At 40.7% G+C, this 23,383-nt stretch overlaps 1 protein-coding gene and 1 long non-coding RNA gene across 9 annotated transcripts in view; one reads left to right on the top strand and one right to left on the bottom strand.

The window, feature by feature from the left end:
* Window positions 1-17,429, bottom strand: part of LOC119656816 — a 28,748-nt gene extending 11,319 nt beyond the window's left edge. The window contains exons 1-2 of the long non-coding RNA XR_005250101.1: window positions 17,088-17,429; window positions 16,857-17,025 (exon numbers count right to left, since the gene is read on the bottom strand). This is a non-coding gene — a long non-coding RNA (uncharacterized LOC119656816). The remainder of the gene's footprint in view (window positions 1-16,856; window positions 17,026-17,087) is intronic.
* Window positions 1-23,383, top strand: part of LOC119656813 (proton channel OtopLc) — a 62,013-nt gene extending 38,630 nt beyond the window's left edge. For all 8 annotated transcript variants that reach the window (XM_038063438.1, XM_038063442.1, XM_038063437.1 and 5 more), the window contains 4 exons: window positions 7,359-7,769; window positions 16,901-17,017; window positions 17,520-17,737; window positions 21,799-23,383. In XM_038063438.1, the coding sequence (XP_037919366.1) occupies window positions 7,359-7,769; window positions 16,901-17,017; window positions 17,520-17,737; window positions 21,799-23,201 (2,149 nt within the window). In that variant the 3' untranslated portion in view covers window positions 23,202-23,383. The remainder of the gene's footprint in view (window positions 1-7,358; window positions 7,770-16,900; window positions 17,018-17,519; window positions 17,738-21,798) is intronic.

The raw sequence follows: 23,383 nt of genomic DNA, 5'->3' as shown, positions 1-23,383 counted from the left end.
AAGATGCGCTTATTTGCTTGAAAACATTTTTGCTTGCAGACACTTCCATTCAATATTTTAGGACGCGTCATATCTATTCCCAAAAAATAAGAACAATTGCTCTTTGAACTCAAAGATGTAATTGATACAATCTAGGAAAGCCACATGAACTTCGCCTTCAGAATGATCGGAAGAAACGCTCGACCAACCTTTTGTGCACGTGCACATCATTATAATCACGCAATAATGGCAAATCAAATATTGTTATTTCCAAAATATCTTGATCTTGCCATTTTTAATTGAAAATAATGGCTCCGCGTAAGCTTTTTATTTAGCCATAAATTAAACTACAGATGAAGTCCCAAAAAAAACAGATTTAGGATCTTTAATCTTAACATGTTGGAAGTCAACCAAAATTCATTCATTCATCAGTCAGACATATCAGCCTATATATTTTATAATGATATCGAACACATTGGATACTGAAACAACGCTGCTATCTTATCACCTCTTTTTAGGATTAGGAACGATGTCTCTAATTAAGCCGTCTCATATAATTATAGTTGCATTCAAACCCCTTCTCATATACATAGGTCCTTTGCATTGACAACTTGTGGATAACGTAAACACGTTGAGCCCTGAACAAAATACCTATCGCGAAATTGGCGTTAGATGTTGACTTTATTAATAACTTTATCGATAAGAACACAAATGTTTCCGTGCCACTTTTACTGACTACCATGGAGATACTGTATAAAGGCAAAGCCGACTTCGTTCACAATGACCTTATATCTCGAGTAAGGGGATTTGCGGCTTATTGTTATTGTTGATAAACATGCATGTTTATTTTGGGGTATGATTCGGCAAGGAATCCCGCTTAAAATAATTTAGGAAGATACCACGTATTTTTAATTAGATTTCGAAAGCTAATAGAAGAAATAATACTATTTCCTGTTCCAAAAAAGAAGCAAATTATCATATTGTAGGATTAATTAATAGATAGAAGTAGTGTAGTGAGTGAAGAATCATAACGTCTTATATAGTGTTGTTCATTGCCAAAAGAAATAAAAGGGCATTTGCACAATTTCCAAAAAAGGATAAATTTATACTCGCCACTACTAACTACTTCCCCTTACCCAAAGGAATTTCTAAGTAGATGAGTTTCACGGTTGCATTCGAATTTATCGCTTCCCCTTTCCCTTCCCTTCGGGGATTTCCCTCCATTCGGATCAGTTTTTGTAAACCTCATTACTTTATGCTCATAAGGGCTCAATTTCCAACTTCATTGCCACTGAAACATCTATTCATCCCTACAAAATTAGATGTATCTTCACTGCCCGAATCAAGGTGAATGATTCATCTCGTCGAGCACAATATCTACAATATATGCCACTATGTACCATTTGAATTCCTTCATTGGATGCAGCAAATTTACTTACCATTTGCCTTTTGAAGGGATGCAAGTCCTCTAACTTAGAACAACCTATGTTGCTTACATATTAGAACAACCTAAGATAAACGATTAAAATCAGGATCGTCGGAAAATTACTTGAAACATTTTTTTTCATATTATGGAGTTTCCATTGAAATTCAAGGTCTTACAATAATTAAAGGTATCCCTGCATCCGCACTTAAATCAATTGCTGTTCGTTGCAAGTACTAGCTGTCTATAAATTATATAATAGATGGAGGTGGCTATTATTGCTTTGAAAAACCCGGGTCGATAAGCTCATTGTACTACCCCTAGTGCGCCAGTTCTTGCAGCCTCTTGCGTGAACCACAAACGACTCCTACAAACGAAAAGGATGCAGATTCTTCATTATCAATACCTTCCTCTAACAGAACCCACCAATCTAAAGCGGGAATGCACACGAGAGAACCTCCGATCCGCAAGAAGTTTCAATGTACAATCAAGATCGGCCAAGTTCGCTCCACGTCGGCAAGTTACGTTCTGATGACAGAATACGCCATTTGCAATATGGCGACGCTTTCCATTGTCGGCTGGTATCTTTGAATGTAATTAATTTGCATGAATTCGTTTTGAGAACTGCGGAAGGCACTATTTGCATTGCAATTACTAATGTTCGAATTCCCTACCCCCCACTAAAGTCGCTTCATTCTGTCAAATTGAAACAGCACCTTGTGAAAAATCTTGATATAATATTTTCACTTTCGTCATTTTGTATATGTTGTACAATTTACATTAATAGTTGCTCATATACTATCCACGTCCGTTTCCGTGTCGTCATATTAAATAATTTGGATTCTCTACACACCCCTTGGCTACCAGATCGTTTCCTTGACTACACCTTCTGCGGTCCTACATTCCTGCATTCGATTTAGAGTTTTGCAATAGAGATTCAACAGCCACACCACATACTATATATTTAACAAAACTTTTATACTCAGTTCTGTAGAATTCCAACTGCACTTCAACGATATGACAATCTTTATGTGATTGTAGTATTCATTGAAGATCCATGACATAGCGAGAAAATGTTGGCCATGGGTGAACATTATGCCGACCTAACTATTATTCATTTATTTTAATAGAGTCCTCACTCCGACCTCCCCTCCCGGCCCGGAAGAATCAACTCTTTTCCTGTCCTTCTCTTCGGGCATACTTCTAGAAGGGAGCATTTAAAGTGTGAAAATTGTTACATTGAGTTAATAAGCCGCTTTCTTTCTTGAAATAAACAACCAAAACTGTCACTCACGCACAAAAAAGATAGCAGACAAAAAGCAATATTATCCAGATGTGAGCACCATTGATATAAATGTCACACATTTTCATACTTTAGAAAAAATAAATCGGTACTCAGACACGTCTCCAGTAAAAATTCAAGCAACTCCTCGAAAAACAAGAAGTAATAATCGAAAAAATTGTCGAAAAGCAGACCTCAGAAGGGGAGGGCGAAAAGACGATTAACAAAATTTGAGACATGGTTTCAACATACGTTTCACCCCTAGATTTAGACTTTCTTCATCTAATCCTAGCTGGAGCACACAATTGTTTGGCGAATTCGCTTCATCTGCATTGTGGGGTAGAGTACGAACTCTGGGGAATGTAGCGTATAGTATGGAAGGGCGGGCCCTTTTAAAATACATTTCAAAGAATTAACCCTGAAAAGATATGCACACTTCCGCCAAATATCGTAACAGTCATGTCCTAAACCTTCGTAACATACCTGCATTTTTACAATCTGCTTGCGAGAAAACTGTTTCTGACGTAGATCTTGCTTCATGAGAGTTCTTCGAACCAATCACATCGCGGCGGAAATTTATAACTGCAAAGCCAATGACCACTAGAACACTGCTCTCATAGATTTTGGCATATCTCGTTGTGCATGAAATGTCAAAGCAAAATAATTCTTGAGTTAGTGGAATAAGAAGAGGCGAAGAGAAATCTTCACCTGGTAATTAATCAAGGCAAAAAACTTTGTTGGCGCGAACTAATTGCTAATGATGCGCGACCTAAGAATTATCTCCGATCATCTCGTTCAATGGACTGTGTCGGTGCTAATTAATTCCAGACCCTTACCTGGAATTCGAACTTTGAATTATCTTTCTTTTCAACCCAAGTGATCTCCTCCCTAAAATTTAGTTAATTGCTAGATGGTTAAGTAGAACAGTCACTCGGTAGAAAGGGAAGTCTGCTCATCGCTTTCACTTTGTGAACACCACAATGAGAAGCAAATCTCATATGTAAACACGGCTTTCATTGCATTTCTGCTATCAACCATCAACCTGACCTGGTAATTCCTAAAGGACGTTATAACAGCAGAGGAGATACCTCGATTAATCCTTCTACTCACCCTCTTCGAATCTCTTGTTGGAAGGCCGAAGTTGGAAAGTTGCACAAACTCCTGATAACTCACAAGGTGCCACGCAGATTCTAGTGCTTCATTTTAGCATTCTATCAATTTGAATGGACAAAGACGTCTCCCTGTCGTACGACATTTAACCGAAAGTTTGAAATTTAATGGAAGTCTTTTCAATAAGGTTCATCATAAGAATATTTCCATTCCATAAAAGGCCCCACTTTAAAGAATTTGTATTTAAATTTTAAAAAAGTATTCTAAAAACAGATTGCAGACTTTGTAACTTCAAAGGCGAAGTGAGGTTTTGATGAATTTCACAAACGTTACGCAGAAATCCATACCGGTGAAAGAAAAGCAGGTCTCTGGTACAAAAACTGTGGAGAAAATTTTCAGAAGTCTCAGAACCTCTTCTCCTACTTCCTCTCTCTCTCTCTCTCACGACGGCGTGCAACCTGCCCCGCATCTTCTACGATACCTGTCCCTACACCTTGCTTAGTCGAGTACCCGATTAACAACTTTAACGCCAACATTAGTCACGATCCTCAGCCCTCCTAACCACATTTTCCTAAAAACCAAACAATGGAATTCCCTCCACCATTGCATAATTTTACCATTACCATTTCCATAATTTTACCATTACCATTTTCCTAGCCTGTAGAAAAACCCTCTAATTTATCACAAATGTGATGATAACATGTTCAATAAGAATTACCGTCACATCTCCCTCCTCCCCTCCTGCTCTAAACTCTTTAAGTAATATATCAACGACTGATTGACTGTTCACTTTGACCACCTTATTGCTGAAGAGGCAAACGGCTTTGTGAAACGTCGGTATACTCCCACCAACCTAATAAACTTCATCAATCCCATAGTTAAATGTCTAAATTCTTTGCAGGAAGTGCACTTCCCCTACACGAATTTTTCTAAGGTCTTCGACTCGGTTAATCACACGGTGTTTTATCCAAACTCGCCTGTCTTAGCATTCCCGTATCACTCATTACATAGCTTGCCCCTACTTTTCTAACAGTTCTAGCAGAATTTGTTTATATGTTATCTTATCCCATTCCTTTTCCCGTCCTCTGGCGTGCAACAGAATTCCATCCTGAATGCACTACTATTTTATTCTTCATCAATGAGATTCTTTCCCCCCCCCCACAGCCCCTTGCTTCCTCCTTTCTGACCCTTCAGCCGAACTTGGACACTGTGATTGATGTGTGCCCACTACTCTCTCAAATTCTCTCCCACACTATTCTCCTACCCTCTTGGTGGCCACACTTTATATTACCACCCAAGCCATCAATGTAACTTTCGACGATAAGCTTCTACAAGTAGGTAGTGTACCTTAATGTCAGCAATTGCACTTCTACAATATCTAGTTTCATCTCTAAATTTGACTCTGTTCAAGACTCTTTAAGGAAAGTAGTGTTAACAAGTGTTCGTTTTGATTTCCCAATTGAGTGGAAAATGTACTGAAGAAAGGAGCAAGTCGGTCCAATGCCTCCTTAACAATTTCAACTCCCTCGTTACAAGCATTCTTGAATATTGCTCCATGATCGGGTCCCTTTCCCACAACTATGACTGTCTTGCCCTCGGAAAACGCAATTTCAGCCAATCTCTGCTCTTTTAAAACAACTTTTCCCGTGTTGACTACCTTACCCGACTCCACTCTCTTAATCTCCCTTACTTAAAACAGAACCTTCCTCGATATGTCCTCCTCCTAATGGCCTAATGAACAGTTCCAGTGACATGCTTCACACAGTACGCACAAACCCAAAACTTTCAATGCGTTTTTCGCGGAACTCGAACTTTATATCCACTCCCCGATTCCGAAGCTATGTCAGCACTATAAGACACCACAGCTTGGTTCACCAGACTCTTATTCATACTTTAGTTTTAAGCGCAGGCTAAGCTTTCTTGCTTTCTCGTAACTTTCATCGGGTTTCCGTTCTAAGGCACTAGAGGCCCTTTTCAACATTTGATCTATCATAACCGTAATGAAGATAACTTTTTGTATTCAACCGTATCCTCTCTGAGGCCTTTCTTAATTCATTACAATAAGTACTATCATAATATTATGATATATAAGCTATCCGTTGAACACTTTTCAACTCCCTTGAATATTTCTCAGTAGTTCCATCTTCCATCCTTCTGCAGCTGTAACTGCCTCGCGTTTGAAGTTATACAATGCAAATTCGACTTTCCACATATGGGCTATTTTCCACGGCTCCACACACTCTATCCTCCTTACCTGCAACAGCGCTGAAAATTCCTTGATATGTGTAATCTTCCCAATTATCTGATAGGCAGCTCTTCGTCCTCGGATATCATTCCATCCACATTGAAAGTGTATAGCACATGTAACACAATATATGCAATTATGCTTTTAAAGTTCCCTTCACAGGATTCGACAGCTACTTTCACTCCCTGGCCCCGAGGTTATCTCTGGTCGCTCACCCTTCAACTTGTTTCCTTTGATATTGTCTCTCTTCTTAGTTTTAAGAGTAAGATAAGCTATTTAGTTGCTTCACCCTCTGAGGACGAGACGTAGTTGAAAATTTAATGTAATGAGTATTGTTCCTTTAAATAAAATAAATCAAACATATTTCGATTCACGGTCCTACTTGGAATTCCTTCATTCTTACTTTCCTTTTGTTTTAATGTATTCTAGAATCTGTCGAACAGTAAGTGTCTTGCTGAAAAATAATGCTTCTACTTCAATAGCTTCTGAAAAGAAGTAAATTTTAGAATGCTAGGGATACTATTCTTGCTGACGATTCCTTTAACAGTGTTTCTTTCCGCCTCATAAATTTCTTTCAAAATTAAATGAAATCTTGTTTCTAAATATTCTAAACACACAATGTTAACACCGTGAATACGTGTTACATATAGCCTGTCTGTCAAAGGTACAGGTCCTCCATTCTCTGAATTATCCAAATGCGAACAATCAGCATAGTAAGTTTAGTTAGTTTGGCCATTCATGATTAAACTGAAACTCTTATATTGCCTTGATTGTTGCATTGCTAAATAATATCTATAACTAAACGTATATCTGCGGTTTTTTCAACGATTCAACAAAAATGAAGCAATAAGCGATTAACCAAATTGAAGCAATAAGACACAAAATATGTCTTATTGCTTCATTTTTTATATTTAAATTACACAAATTAAATCTTAAATATAATTACACGCACTTTGAACTATAGTTGCCTCAATATTACGAAGATGAACAAGAGCACCAAAGCGTTAGTATACTTAACAATAAGAAATAAGTGTTCATCACTGCAGCCTCATCGTACCACACTTATCATTAAATTATGGAAGCTTCCCTGTCATTAAAAGTTAATTGTCCAAAACACCGCATCCTGGTGTGAAATCAATTATTATCGACGAAGGAATGATCATATCCTTACATAGAATTTCAAATATATAATTTCGGAATCAAATCTCAAAAATATTGTCATAATCACCACAACAGGATCATTTGACCTGATCTTAAATCATGCAGAATAAATTACATTGAAAATTATGCATTACAATCCTATCCCTTTCATATTTTAGTGACGCACCAACACCGAGAAGGTCCATACCTAAATCCTCATCGGCTAAACAGCTTTTCGATAAAAGTAGCTTATCGACAGTGATTATAGATAATCTGGGCCATAAGCATAGTGGATCGTCAAATAATAATCTTAACGCGATGCCGATTTCACCTTTAGTTACTCAGACTCAGTCTGCTTCCGATAGTGATGGTGGTCACAGTAATGCAACTACCGCACTAGTACCAACTAATCGTATGCCGCGCAACGAATCCAGTACATCAGTCAATGTAGCGGATGTAGAACTGCAGATATCACGTCGACCTTCCATACTCTTGCACGAATTACTATCAACACGACGTCCTTCAGCTGTCATGGCCACCCTACGGGCACCAGCATATACACCGAACAACACAAGGCCTAGAATTATGGGGTGAGTAAGGTTTTTCGTTTATCTTCTACCAAAAAAACGCTTATATAATTTTTTTTCTACAATATATCATACTATATTTTCTACATATCAAGCCTAATAACCAAGTTAAAATTTTCTGCATTCTATATTTGTTGCATATTAACATACAGTGCCGTGCCAAAAGCTAGTTTAACCAATCCTGCGAAAATTGCCCTTAAATTTTTATTCAAATTTAAAATTGGTTAGTACATTTTAGCATCACAAGTAAAAATCAGGACATTTCCAATGATAGTAAGAATTTGAAAACAAGAAAATTAGTTGCTTGGATCCATCGATTCAAAATTAATAAAAGACTCTCTCAGCGGGTTCCTGCATGGGCATACAATATCTTATTTCAATATATACTCTATTGAATCTCTCATTACATTCATTACACCACAACAGATTTTTAACTACTCAAAGTCCGAAGTCCTTAAGAAGTATAATAGATCAACCCTTTTTTGCTATTTTTCATTTGTCCGAACTTACGAGATTATTAACTGAGATGACCCATAGGCAAGTCAAATTTACTTAATTAAATTTTTTTAATAAAAGCAAAAATTAATTTGTCGCGAAATTCCAAGAATATATGATACAATCAAAATTCGAAGAATAGCTATTACTGGTCCTATTCTCGTTATGCATATATTGCCTTCTCGAAAAAAGTGACAGGGGTTCGAAATTGATTTTCAGTTCAAAATTGATTTCAGTTTGTCTAGTTTGTTTGCCTATTCCCATCAGAAAAACCAAAGCTCTAAGGAGTTTCAGAATCAATGAAAAACATATTTACTTTTCTTGACCAAAAATGCCTCCCCGTGTAACCGTCTGTTATGGCAAACAAGAAAGACGGATTCAATGTGGAGGCAGAAAGTCATTAAAAGCGTCAACAAATATAACCACATCAAAGATTTCGCCTTTGCTAGTCACAGACACCCCCATATATTCCGAAGTCATTCAAATGACCAAAATCAGTTTAATATCTGTCTTCTTTTAGTTATGGAAAGATGGAAAGGTTCAAAGCCTACCGCTAACTCCTGCAATACAGTTTTATGACTGTGAGACATTTACCCACTAAAAACGCACAACTTTCCTTGACTTGTTATTCATCATCTTCCTCCAAAGCTCCTCCTTCTTCAACACATTTTGAAAATCCTTCATGAATTTTACCACTGGCCATTGCAATTATTCAAGTTGTTTCTGAAGCTAGCATGTGCTTCACAATATTTTCGGTTGACAACAGTGCCCCAGTGAGATTTCTACATCCGCCCTGTGCGCCACACAACCATCTCGCATGTCAAGCAATATCGGGAGACATCATGCCTGAAGCGGTAAAAGTATGCGCGATACCCTCCACGTCCGTTTAAGAATTGCGATAAGTCGTAACTAACTTCGTCATGTCGTCGTTTGAACCACTTTAAAACATCTAAAATAATTCTGTAACTCCAGCTTTCTTTAGATGAATCTTCCTATCTCTTTTGCCATTCCAGCATCGATTGACTCTGTGCCAACAGGATATGAGTATATTGGGCGCCAAGATGCCGATGAGGGCTATGCCTGCCAGATCGAAGCTACATAGAGCAAGAGCGAACTAATAAATCTCCAGATAGAGAACAGACAATTTTCCCTTGAGCCAATTATATATATATATAATATTAGGCAACATTTTCGTCAGCAATGTACTCACTTCAGATGCTTTTGTTGCTAAACTCTCAAGATGTGGCTTGGAAATTAGTTTCAGATATTTGAACATTGGATGCGAATATATGGTACCCTTGCCAATCCTGATCTTTAGGGGGTTTCCTTTCTTCATTTATGCCTTTTTACGTCAAGATACCCCATTTTTTTCAAATTACCTCAATTGTAAAGATCTCCATCGGTTTAATGTCTTGTGCTACGATAGTCACTCCGATACCATCTGAAAAACCAGTAACATTCACCCTTTTGGGAACTGCAATGTCAGAATGTCAGTATAATAATAATAATCGTTGGCGCAATAATCCATATTGGATCAGGGCCTTGAAGTGTGTTAGAGCACTTCATTCAAGACCCTAACGGTACACTACAGTAGTACACTGTAGGAGGCAATATGGTCAGCATTGCGCTCGGCCGAGATTATTACCCTAATTTGACTCAGGTACTCATTCACAGCTGAATCGACTGGCATCCGACATCTAGTCACGATAATAAATCCCTCTGCCACCAGTGAGATTTGAACCGCGACCTTCCGCTACAACAGCCCAGCGCTCTAACTACTTTAGCCATCCGGACACCGCATGTCATTATATAATCCATTATTATCTACAGGACAGAAGGGAGGAAAAATCCTTGTGGAACCCCACAGGTTGTCCGATACGTTTTTGGTTCTTGGTCCGTAGTACAACAGAATCTCGGCTCCTTTTATCCGGCTTGATTATAGCGACAAAATAGCTTCCGACAATATCGGAAAAGTTAATAATGATAGTATTCACGGTCAGGATTAATGATTGGCAGTGAACATTAATTCTTGAATGAGCAGACCACCTTATGTGAACTCCCGCCTTCCAGGTATCAAAGTTCTCTTCCTTGCATAAAGTCTCCAATTTTGCTTCTCAAAATTCGAGTCATTCATTCCTCGCATGTCTATATTGATTGTGCAACTCTCCAAACTTAGACCGGTTACTATGTTGGTTTCTGGTTCTAAGGCAGGCAATGCGGCTTTCTGCAATCGCCGAATTCTACCAATAATTGGACATTCATCATCATCGTGGTACTGGTGCTTAACGTCGGAAACTGGGCACTTGGATCGTTGCTCTCCAATTATTTCCTTCATATAACTGCGTCCTCCAATCTTGGAAGCCCAATACTTGCTCGGTGTCCGTATATATTGTGCTCTCCCACCATGCTCTAGGTCTTCCTCGTAGTCTCGCTTCGTCGACACGTCGTCCGTTCATAACCTTTTTAGGCATGCGATCGTCACCCATTCCTTGAGCGTGCCCTGCTCACTGAAGGCGTCGTAGTTTAATGAATTTCGAGACTTCTAGTTCATCGTGCAATTCTTACAACTAATGGTGGTACCATTAGTTCCATCCATCACGGTCGCGAACTGCTCCGCAGATTCGTCAAAGGACTTTTCATTCGAATGTGTTAAGCAAATTGCTCGAATAGCGTATTCGAGTCCTAGGTTGAAGAGCGTCGGCGCCAGTCCGTTGCCCTTAATCAAACCACTACGTGTTTCAAACGGATCATTCAACCTGTTGTAGATCCTGACCTATGAGATGGAGTTGGTCACAGTCATCTTCGTCAGCCGTACTGGTATACCAAATAACAGCGTTATGTTGTACATTACTTCATTATCTATACAGTCGTTTGCCTGCTTGAAATCGACAAAGATTTGGTACACGTCAATGTTATATTCCCAGCACTTTTGAAGGATTAGTTTAACGGTGAAAAACTGGTCGGTTGTGGAGCGACCCGGCCTGAAACCGACAGTATTTTATAAGACGAACAGACTAGAAGTATAAGCGAACGGCTATGCACTCTGCGCTTGCGAGGCAAGTTTAGAAATATAAGCCTCATAAACGTTCACGCCCCTACAGAGGAGACTGCAGAGTCGGAGAAGGATACCTTCTACGAGGCAGTAGAAAGAACCCTCGAAGCCTGTCCCAGATATGATATCAAAATCGTACTTGGGGATTTTAACAGCCAAGTAGGGAAGGAGCCCGTATTCAGGCGATACGTTGGCTCCCATAGCTTACACGAAAAAACAAATGATAACGGACTGCGGACTATTCAATTAGCAGGGTCACACGAAATGGTTGTTGGAAGTACCTGGTTTGCGCGGAAATCGGTCCACAAACATACGTGGGCCTCTCCAGACGGGACCACTTTCAACCAAATTGACCACGTGTTGATCGAACGCCGCCACCTCTCAGCCTTGATGAATGTCAGAACATATAGGGGGGCCAATATAGACTCGGATCACTATCTCGTTGGCATGGTGCTCCGAGCTCGAATAACAATACCACCTAGAATCCCCTCTGACAATCAGGTGAGAGTGAACACTGAAGCTATCCACAACACAACCCTCCGCGACACCTATAAGAGGGAAATGGATGCCGCAATAACCGCAGTCAATAGAGGACCTGGAGATGAAGCATCAACTAATGATCTTCACAACCACCTGAAGAACGTTATCATGGATACGGCCACAAATATACTTGGCCCCAGCCGCAAAAGGAGTCGGAACGGCTGGTTTGACGATGAATGTAAGCTAGCAACGGAACGGAAGAATGCCGCATACCGAGTAATGTTGCATTCTCAAAGAACGCGGGCACGCGCAGAGACTTATCACGAACTCCGTCGAGCGGAGAAGCGACTTCACAGACGGAAAAAGGAAGCCTGGGAGAACCAACAAGTCTGTGAACTAGAAAAGTACAAGGAGCAACCGCACCAGGCGCGGAAGTTTTACCAACAAGTCAGCAGGATGAAGCCTTATACACCTAGATGCTCATCCTGCCGAGACAAAGAGGGAAATCTGATTTCCGACAGAATGGGCATATTAGAGCGATGGGTCGAGTACTTTGATGAGCTACTGAACAACCAGAACATCGGCGAGTTGGAGGTCCCGCCAACGGAAGACGACGGACAAATACTGCCACCACCAAGTTTAGGAGAAACAGTCCGTGCAATTCATCGGCTAAAAAATCATAAGTCGCCAGGAGCCGATGGAATTACAGCCGAATTGGTTAAATATGGAGGCGACCAGTTACACCAAGTGGTTCATCAACTTGTGCTCAAGGTATGGGACAGCGAATCAATGCCTGACGATTGGCAACGAGGCATAATCTGTCTCATACATAAAAAGGGAGATATCACACAGTGCAGCGATTATAGAGGTATCACGTTGCTGAGTACCATCTATAAGATATTCTCCACTATCTTGCTAGGCCGGATAGCCCCATACGCCCAGAACATCATTGGCCCATACCAAAGAGGCTTCACTCCAGGCAAATCAGCAACAGATCAGATTTTCTCTCTGCGGCAGGCGATGGAAAAACTGTTGGAATATGGACAACAGTTGCACCATCTGTTCATCGACTTTAAAGCCGCCTATGATAGCATAGCCAGGGTAAAACTGTACACGGCCATGAGGGAATTCGGTATCCCGACGAAATTAATAAGACTGACTAGGCTGACCCTGACCAATGTGCGAGGCCAGATAAAAGCAGCAGGATCACTCTCAAGACCATTCGACATCAACAACGGTCTACGACAAGGGGATGCGCTATCATGCGTCCTCTTTAACCTGGCCCTCGAGAAGGTGATCCGTGATGCTGAGGTGAATGCAAGAGGTACGATCCTCTTCAAGTCCACCCAACTACTGGCCTATGCTGACGATATCGACATCATGGGAAGAACCACCCGAGACGTTCAAACTGCCTTCATCCAGATCGAGCAGGCGGCGCGAGATCTTGGGCTGCACATCAATGAAGGCAAGACAAAATACATGGTGGCAACGTCAGCACCGAAGACGAATGAACCAACAACATCAAACCGCACTGGTCAAACACAAGCACGAACAAGAATAAGGATAGGGGAATACAACTTTGAGACCGTTGACAATTTCTCCTATCTAGGGTCGAAAATCACAACCGATAACAACTACGATGATGAAATCCGCGCACGGTTGTTGTCAGCCAACAGAGCCTACTTCAGCTTACAAAGACTGTTCCGCTCGAAACGTCTCACCATAGGGTCAAAGCTCTTACTGTACAAGACTATGATCTTGCCAGTCCTCATGTATTCCTCGGAAACTTGGGTTCTTAGCAAGAAAAATTGCGAACTCTTGGCCGCGTTCGAGAGAAGAATCCTCCGAAGAATTTTTGGCCCCCTACATGAGGATGGACGATTCCGTAGCCTACACAATGACGAAATCTATGAGCGATACCATGACCGTCCGGTTGTGGATAAAATCCGGCTCAATAGGTTACGGTGGGCGGGTCACTTAATCCGTATGGATGAAGATGATCCCACCCGGAAAGTCTATAAGGGCAATATCTATGGTAGGAAAAGAAGACGAGGCAGACCCTGCCTAAGATGGAGCGATGGCGTGGGCCAGGACGCCAGACAGCTTTTAGGGATATCGAATTGGTGGACCTCGGCGCAAAACCGGGATGTCTGGAGTTCCTTATTAAGGCAGGCCTAGACCGGATACCGGTTGTTGCGCCGTTGATGATGATGAATCTATCTCCCTTTTTGTGGATGGGACAGATGATACTCCGGCGCCAGTCGTCTGAGATCTCTTCGTCCTCTTCTTCATTCATTCTTTGTGCCGAGTGATATTCTGGGATTTGTATCCCAAGATCTTCTCTGCGACTTCCTTGGTCGGCTCAGGTAGCTCAGGATTTTATCAGCCGTGAAGATTTTGGTAGGGCTAATTCCCGATTGGTGCACTGAGCACATTCTGCACCGATATGTTGCTTTCGCCAAGTGGTGGTCCGAATCGCAGTTTGCTTCTCGATAGGACCGTACATCCAATACACTGGACGCCCATCTTTTACCAATGACGACATGGTGAATTTGGTCGACGGTATATGCGTCTGTTTGTGAATCCGCCAATGCAGGAAGCATGTGCAGCTTACGACAAGATTTCTACTCCTGACGAAGTCAATTAATCGTTGACCGTTATGATTGCAATCCTCATAGAGTAGTTCCCCGATGCCAGCTTTCATTTCGGATTTTCACATTAAAATCCCCCGACAGTATTTTGACATCGCTTGTTGGGAGTGAGTCAAACAGTGCCTCCTGGCGAGCATAAAACTCGTCTTTGATTGCATCTTCCTTCACTTCAATCGGGGGGTGCACGTTGATGAGCTAGAGGTTGAAAAGTCGGTGACGTGCGGCTTGAGCTGTTTCCTCACTATAGATGCAACTCTAAACTTGTGACCCTATGATTTGCCACTTTTGAAAATTGTGTGCGAATTCATATCGCTTATTTCGCTACCAATCCAAGTTGTTTCCTGGACTGAAATCATGGTAAATTTGTAAATCTCGACCTGTTGGAGGAGCACTTGAAGGTTCCTGATTTGTTCAGGGAACGTACATTCCAGGATCCAAAAGAATAGTCCGTTAGTTGTTTGCTTAGTTGTGATCGTTTATCCGCCCAATTCGAGGCAAATGTTCCAGGTTTCTTATCGGCCCATCGCAAAACCCTATCCAGCGACCTCGGTGATAACTGCTTCAGGTGATTCGAAGTGTGCCAGATTTCACACAACTATATATATTGCAGGTCTAGCTATGTAATTCGTGACACCTTACTGACCTGAGCCGCTTAGGTAGCCAATCAGGCTACGGCTATCCCTCCCCCCTCCTTTCTCAACTATGGCTTCAGACAGGCTACAGCGGAGTTAAATGGGCATTGGATTCTTGAATACAATATGGCGTGGCATGGACGCGTCACATGCTCTCTGTATCTTTCAAATAATCCGTAACACCACGCGTTTCCTGTCGGCGTCGTATCCTGCAATAATACTTACTAGAGCATTTGTTTTTCAAATTTCCTGAATGTTCAAACCATTACTGTAGTTTATTGTCTGCGTCTCTCTATCACACGCTCTTTTATGGACGAACGGCAAAATCTATTGAGAGTAAAATTTGGGCGACATATGTAAACTATGAACTCCCACGCATATAATGAAAGGCATAATTTTGTGTCGAGCGTTAAAAGGGAGGGGAGGGGGCGGTTCCATTACAAACAAATGTGTAAAAAAATTTGTTACCCACTATAGTCGTCTGGAATATCAAACCAAAGATATCAGTACATTACAAAACATGTCCCAGATTAGGTGTATTCCTCTCCCCATTGGGGTCGAATCCCTCCTTGCCAGATTCCTGTGTACGAGTCTAAGTTTCATATTTCTTCTGTACTCCTTCAATACCAATAACCTCGGAGCAACTAAATGTGCTGTCTATTATCACTTTCAAAAAATTTAAGCTGCATTTGAAGCAAAATTTGAGCCTTTTTCTGTTCAGCGCTGTATGTTGATATATATTCTTTATATAATCATCCGTCATAACATTATTTATTATTTTCTTATTTGGACTTCATGTGCTTCCAATGCTAATCCAGAACTTGCTTACAAACTATTGAAACTCCTTTCTCACTTCAAATCTAAGTCGCTGCTCTTCAAAATGAAGTTGATCGTACGTTAAGTACTCAATTTGTATCGTGTGCTAAAGCAGACTCAATGTTAATGTATTTTAAAATTAAACTGGCCAATAAAGCTTCAGAAGTTACTTTATTTGCAAATAATCTGAGAATCTGAGAAAAATGATATAATAAAAGTATACTCCCAATTCTCAAGCCCTAGGGTTCGAAATACGGTTGCGTTTGCATTTGCTGCAGGCATATCACATGAAGGTTGGTGATAATAAAACTGAAGCAGCGTCTCTTGAAAACGAAATGGAGAAAAAATAACAAGAGAAAAGATACTATGGAGATACCCTATGTTTCACAAAGGAATAAACAGTAGACGTATACTTTGCGGATTTTATGGGTTTTGTGTCCTAGAACACCGGATCATCATCATTTTGGGGGAAGAGGATTAGCACTTCTTCTCCCCTCCTTATCATGCTGAAGGGACATGTATAATGTAATTTTTGAAATGTTATTGCGTGAACTACAAGACGCATTTCGTTACTTGGACCTCAACCACAACACACCTCAATTGATAGGACACTAATTTCACCCTGTTCCCCGCTCCCTTTGGAACTAGTTCCACGAAAAATGATCGACATCTTGATATCAGGCAAAGCCAACTTCTTATGATCAAAGAAAATCTAGTAAATTTTAATTATTAGGCGCACCTTCAGCATTAGGATTGTTTCGCCTTTGGTATTAGTAACACTATTGGTATATATTAGTAGGAAAGTTAGTCGTCAAAAAATCCATACAAATCCCGAAATGTTCGATGAACGATTGAATCCTATATTCCGCGAAAAAGTAGCAGCTATGAAGGGACGTCTATTAGCAGGCTCTAGAGCAATATATCAAGAAAATAGCGAAATAGTAAATAATAAGCTTAGACTCACATAAATTCCTTAAAAAATATATAAAACTACTCCTTTATATTCAGGTCCCTTCAAGAAGATCCAGACAATTTCTCAGCACCAAGTTCCAATGGTAGTGGACCGGGCGGACCAACCAACCAGCTAGCCGTCGAGTCACGCCGGAAAAATCGAAGAGTTGGAGAGTAGGTGACTATGCACATTAAAAATAAACAATTTCCTCAAATTATCTTGACGGCAAAACATAATATTTACAACACATCGGGAATTCCATTCAATATTTTGGCTGATCAGTGCATATTTGGTACAATCACAAGATTAGAAAATTGAGACGCGTGGTGTGTAAATTATCACGTCATGCCATCACGTTACGTTTCCATTCTTCCTGCGTAATAATTGTGTTTTTTATGCTTCAGCCCGACACTACTGTCAATAACCAATTTATTATTTATTAATTAATCGAACAAACAAATGTACGTACAAATATAACAAATAATTCAATCTATGTCAAGTTGTGAAAAGTTTCTGATCTGAGATTGTACTAATGCCGACAGTCGTGTACCTCTTGTACATACACACATATATCATTTGACAAATATGTTTTATAATTGCTTCATGTCAGAAAGAAATCAGTTTTGATAAATTTATTATACAAAATATCTTTAAATGAATTACCTTTATTTCCAGTGATGCTTTGAGCACGGCCTTATCTGCATTGTACTGTAAGGTCTTGGTATTATTAGGAGTTGCATTTCCTGTAACGGAATTAATCACATCAAAAATACCTACACATATATATCAAGGGTTTTACGTTTTTCTATACATTGGAAGTTTGGCTTTCGTAGTGTTCGTCTATGCAGTCCATATGAAAAGCAGAGCACTATTCAATATACTGAAGACTTTCCGTAAGTATCTTTACATTTTTTTTCCTTGTAATCCAGTGAAAGTCAAATTCTAATTTTTCACCGTTCGACCAATTCACCTATTTACAAACTTCGATTTCTTCTCCATCTACTGAACAGAACCAATTCACCTATTTCCAATCCATCCAATATACACCGATAAATGCAAATCAATTGATGAAGTTATAGAAAATGCTTGCTTTTTGGCTACCAAAGGATGCATTCAACAAATACTGTATTTCGGGAATCAATTTTTTTCGTCTTCAGAGTTTAGTGAAAGAAGTTACTTACTCAGATATGCTAGTTCGGAGATTAACGTTAATTCCCACCAATCGAAGCCGAATTCCAAAATAGCCTACGAGCAATACCTAGTATTTTAAGTGAACAAAGGCTCACCGTTCTACAGGAGCCTAATCCATCGTCAATATTTGGAAATTCATTGAGGAAAACTCGGTCCGATACTCACCAATGTAGATTATTTTGCTACCACGAGCGAGCCGCTATTCCCTCACAGGGAACAGAGAAGTCTTTGAAAATATTCAGCCAAACTCGCAATTTGAAATTAATATACCCACTACTTCGCATTCCCACTAGATCCATCGATCCAGCAAAATGCAACCAAATGCGAAGTGCAAACCACACTCAAAAGTATGACATATTTGTGGAAAAAACGATCGAGATTGGTCGTCCCCGCTACTGCTACTGCTATCGGTATGGAAGGTATTTCAGAGGCTAGACAGCATATAGTGGCAGCTTCCATACTCGCCCATTTATCTCAAATGCCAGAACTGGGCTTTTAAAAGTACTAATCGAGATTTGCTAAAAAAAAAATACAAGGTTTTTTGCATGCTACAGTTCGCAGTTCACAGTCCACACCTTCTCAGCAAATTTCGTGTTAATTGTGCGGCCATTTCTGAGAAAAGTGGGTGTGGCAAACAGGCAGACAGTAAACCGATCTTAGTAAAATGTTGTTTCACACAAAACCTTAAAAAAGCGGGTTTTAGAAGGCTGACCAAGGATTTTGCGACAGACAAAGAACAATACCATACAAAGTTTAAGAGGTCTGCAGTCTGTGCATCGTACTCAAAGGCATTGCGACCGAAATAAAAGGAGAACTAACTAGGCTAGGAATGCCGCAAAACCAGTTAATGTTATTACTAATTGAAACAATACCGCAACCGTTATACAAAGCTGAGCTAAACCCGGGGAGTCACACATTAAGAAAAAAGGACGTCAACCCAATGTACAATCATTGCTATCTTTCGCACAGGAGAATCACGGTCGAAAGGCGATATAAAAGCAAGTCACACTAGATAATACTGTACCCTCAGGTGCATGCAGAAAAACCAGTAGCTATTATCAGAGCGACATATATTAGTGCAAAATGTCACGTGCTGCACTGAGGTAAAATCTCACGGGAATTTTTTTGTTATCGGTAACACTCTTCATGCTGCCTTGTCCGAAGTACGAGGTCAATGGCCGCTAACACTTTGCCTCAAACACCTCAACTACGCTGATCACATCTTTTTGCTCTCACCAGGTCATTGACCTTGGCTGAATGGCTCTGAATCTGGAAAGAGAGCCAGGTAGGGTCAGATTAAAGATAAACATCAACAAAACCAAGGTTTTCAGTGTGAAAGGTCATCGTACTCTCCCTATCTGCATTAATGGGCAGAGCATCGAAGGCGTTGATCAATTTTTATATCGAAGAAGCGTGGTTTTTGCTGACGGTGTCACCGAACTGGACGTTGACCGAAGCATTAACATCTGATCCACCGTTTACTGCCTTGTATAAAATCTGGAAATCTACACCAAGATCAAGTTAACACTATTCTGTGTTGTTATATGAGAGTAGCAGTAGCATTATCACTTGGCACTTGTACGCGTTGCAATTGGAAGGGGGAATGGCAGAGGATATGTCAAACATTAAGGAGGGCGATGATTGCACTACTGGCTACGCCATGCAACAGAATCCTCTCTCTCAAGACCCCCAAGGGCACATGGCACAGAACAGTGGGGAAGTAGTGCGGGCGTATCGGGAAGTCCTGTAGTTAGCTGAAGAGTATTTCAGAGAACCGTGAACAAGTGCAGATTTACTTCAATAAAAATAAATGCAATCATAGTCCACTCGAATATGTATTCCTAGATGTGACAGAAGCGTTTTATAAGGTTCCGCATGTGAAGTTGAAACGCAAAAACAGGGATATGTACTGGCTATTACTGCATCTTAGAAAATGTTTTTTGGAAGTTTTGTGCAAAACGACACCTTATTAAAATGAGTTCGCTGTCTATCTATTCCTTTATGACAGGAGATGGAATTCTTCGAAAGGCACTGATGCGCCAGTTGCATCCGCTAAAAATGTTCCAACTTACAACCATATTCCGGACCAAAAGGGAAATCATCCAACTCAAATAAGTACAGATATTTTCTGAAACCACCATATCCTGTCTAGAATTACATCAGGTGGTAGTTAGTCTCGCCACGCCGTCGTTCAATCCACTCCTTAATATGAGGTATCAATGTCTGGGTCCAGCACTGTTGTTGGCGTTTTATCGGTTATTCTTGCCTGTAACTTTTTCAAGTGCATTTATTTTACTTTCCTCGTACAAGCAGAACGCCCCACTTACTAGGAAACCTATCAGACAGTTCCTGCACTTTTTTTACGGATGGAGATGGAAATCATCTGCATCGCGAATAACTTTTTCCAGGACCAGATTAAAGAGGATGCATGATAGGCCATCCCCTTGTCTCAACGGTTATGGTGAATAGTCTCGAGAGTGATCCTACTGCTTTTATTTGGCCTCGCACATTTGTCAAGGTTAGCTTAGTCAGTCTTATTAATTTGGTTGGAATATCGAATTCTCTCATTGCCGTGTACATTTCTACCTTGAAGTCAACGAAAAGATAGTGCAGCTGATGGCACATTCCAACAGTTTTTGCATCGCTGGCCGTATATTGCGATCAATCGATTGCTGATTTGCCTGGGGTGGAGCCTCTTTGATATGCGCCAATGATTTTCTGGGCGTATGGGACTATCCGACCTAGCAAAATAACAGGAAATATCTTATAAATGGTACTCAGCAACGTGATACCTCTATAATCGCTGCAATGCGTAACATCGCTCTTTTTATGTATGGGACAAATAATGCTTCGTTGTCAATCGTCAGGCATTGATTCGGTGCCCCATACCTTCCGGACTACTTAATGAACTGCTTAGTGTAGTTGGTGGCCTCCGTATTCAACCAATTTGGCTGTAAGCCGATGAATTGCACGGACTGCTTCTTCAATGATTAGTGTTGGAAGCATTTGTCCGTCGTTTTCAGTTGGCGAGACCTCCAACTCGCCGATTTTTTGGTTGTTGAGCAGTTCATCAACCCATCGCTCCAATACGCTCAAACGTTCGGAAATCAGATTTCCCTCTTTATCTCAGCATCGTTGTGGCTTCATCCTGCTAACTTGCTGATAAAGCTTCCGCGCCTGGTGCGGTTACACCCTTTATTTCTCGAGTTCACAGACCTTTTGGCTCTCCCAGGCTTTCTTTTTCGGTTTGTGAAGTCCCTTCTTCACTTCTAATAGTCAATATTTATCCAATACCTAATCTTTAGGCTCATAACACATCTGCCAAACGTTCCCTTGTCTCCACGAAGAGACTCGACTGATGGGAGATTTGGCAACTCAACATAGGCCATTCCTGCGCTATAAATACCACCTCGCCTGAGGTTGTCATCACACCTGCATACCTTTAGTGCCACCAAACGGTATGCCATGCTTTTCCTCTACCGATTGCTCTTACTTTGCTGTTTCCTCCCAGACTTTTATTGCTTATAATACAATGGAACGTATACCGTGTCTCCAATATTGGCTATCATCTGTGCTAACTATCCGCTGATATTTGCCCACTCTATGCCAAATCTCCACTAGTTCCCTATTGTCTGTCCATCCGTCTGCCTAGCTGTCACGCACACCAGTTGCTTTGATCATTTCAAAAATCATTCAAATTGTGATATGCATACATATGTACACAAGCATAGTTACACTTGAAATTAATGAATTTTATTTACAGATGAAAAAGCCAACAACATACACATAAAACGGCGTACTCAGCAGCTTGGAAGTTTCTACCTTCGAGTTGGTGCCATCGCCTTCGGTATTGGAACCATGGTCTACTCAGGCCTAGAATTCGGACAATTCTTCGAGCTGAGTGGTCATCCTGGCTGTGATAATATATTCATTGCCCTCACACCTGCTTGCCGCATGGCCTTAGCAATTATCCAGATTCAATTCATCTTCCTTAACACCACAGAACTAGATATTGGTAGGCACAAAGTGGTCGCGAGGTTCGGGCTCATGCATATGATTGCTACCAACCTTTGTGAATGGTTGTATGTTCTAGTCGAGGAGACAAAGCACGAAATCTACCACATTATGCATACAACAACGAAGTCAATGCCAATGATTCAATTAGCGACTGACGCCCACAACATCACAGGACTAAACGCAAGCTCAGTTCCATTGTCAATATCCAAGAGATCTGACACTGGAGCGTATGTAAGTTGCCAAAGAACCAATATAATGGGAACCCTCGTACAAGACTCGTCACCATTCTTGTTTCCATGCACAATTGAATATTCACTAATTTGCGCTGTTATATTATACGAAATGTGGAAGAAGGTCAAATCCATTCCGGATATACAACGATCAAGGAGCAACTCCCAAAAGCCGCACGTTCGCAGCGCATATCACTTTTCTGTAGACTGTTCGGGCGCTCACAAGGGCATGTTTGCAGGGATCCTAGTGACCGTCCTCACCATAATCGCCTTGATTATGTACTTCGTCCTCCAGAAACAAGAAGGCTATTCCGATGTGGCTGTTTTAGAAATGACTATTTGCGAAATTATCATGTACTCACTCACAATCCTGGCCGTAATTATAGCCATGATCAAAATCCGCGACCTAAAGTACTTGAAAGGAAACGATGAACATGAACATTCTATGGAGTTGGATTGTACACTTCTGGTCCTGGCTCAAACGGGAGTCTACTTGTATTCTATGTTCAGCATGATGGGAAGTTTCTATGCAATATGGCGAGGAGATCAAGGTGGCCGGGAAGGACTTGCTGCCGAAGCTTTGGCAATGCTACAGGCGTCGGTCCAGACTTTGTTTATTCTGAACGCGTGTAAGAGAAAATGCAAAGGAGCCCAACAGCAGCGCGAGAAACCCGGCAGGGAACTCGTCACGTTTCTGCTTATAGCTAATATGTCGATATGGTTCATAAATGCACTTGTGAAAGGACACGCTTCATATCGCACGTCACATAATGATTTCTTCGGAACATGGGCATGGACTATAATTGTGCATGTTTCTATGCCATTGGCGATTTTTTACCGATTCCATTCGACCATTTGCCTATTCGAAGTGTGGAAAGCAACCTACAAAGCAAAAAATCACGACCAGGGTCATCACTAATTACTAATATTGTGTAATGCTAGGATTAGCTAAAGTATTGTATGTAGCTAGCTTCGCTAGGATCTATACAATATTAGTTTTCTTTTGTAGCTTTATGATACATATATATCGATAATTGCCTTATTTATTATGTTTTTTAGCTTTAAGTGTACAAATAAAAGTGCTATTTTTATAATATTGAA

The sequence above is a fragment of the Hermetia illucens genome, chromosome 5 (genome assembly GCF_905115235.1).
Source record: "Hermetia illucens chromosome 5, iHerIll2.2.curated.20191125, whole genome shotgun sequence".
NCBI classification, from domain to species: domain Eukaryota; kingdom Metazoa; phylum Arthropoda; class Insecta; order Diptera; family Stratiomyidae; genus Hermetia; species Hermetia illucens.
Note: the sequence above shows the minus strand (reverse complement) of the source record. Positions and strands in the feature narration are given on the sequence as shown.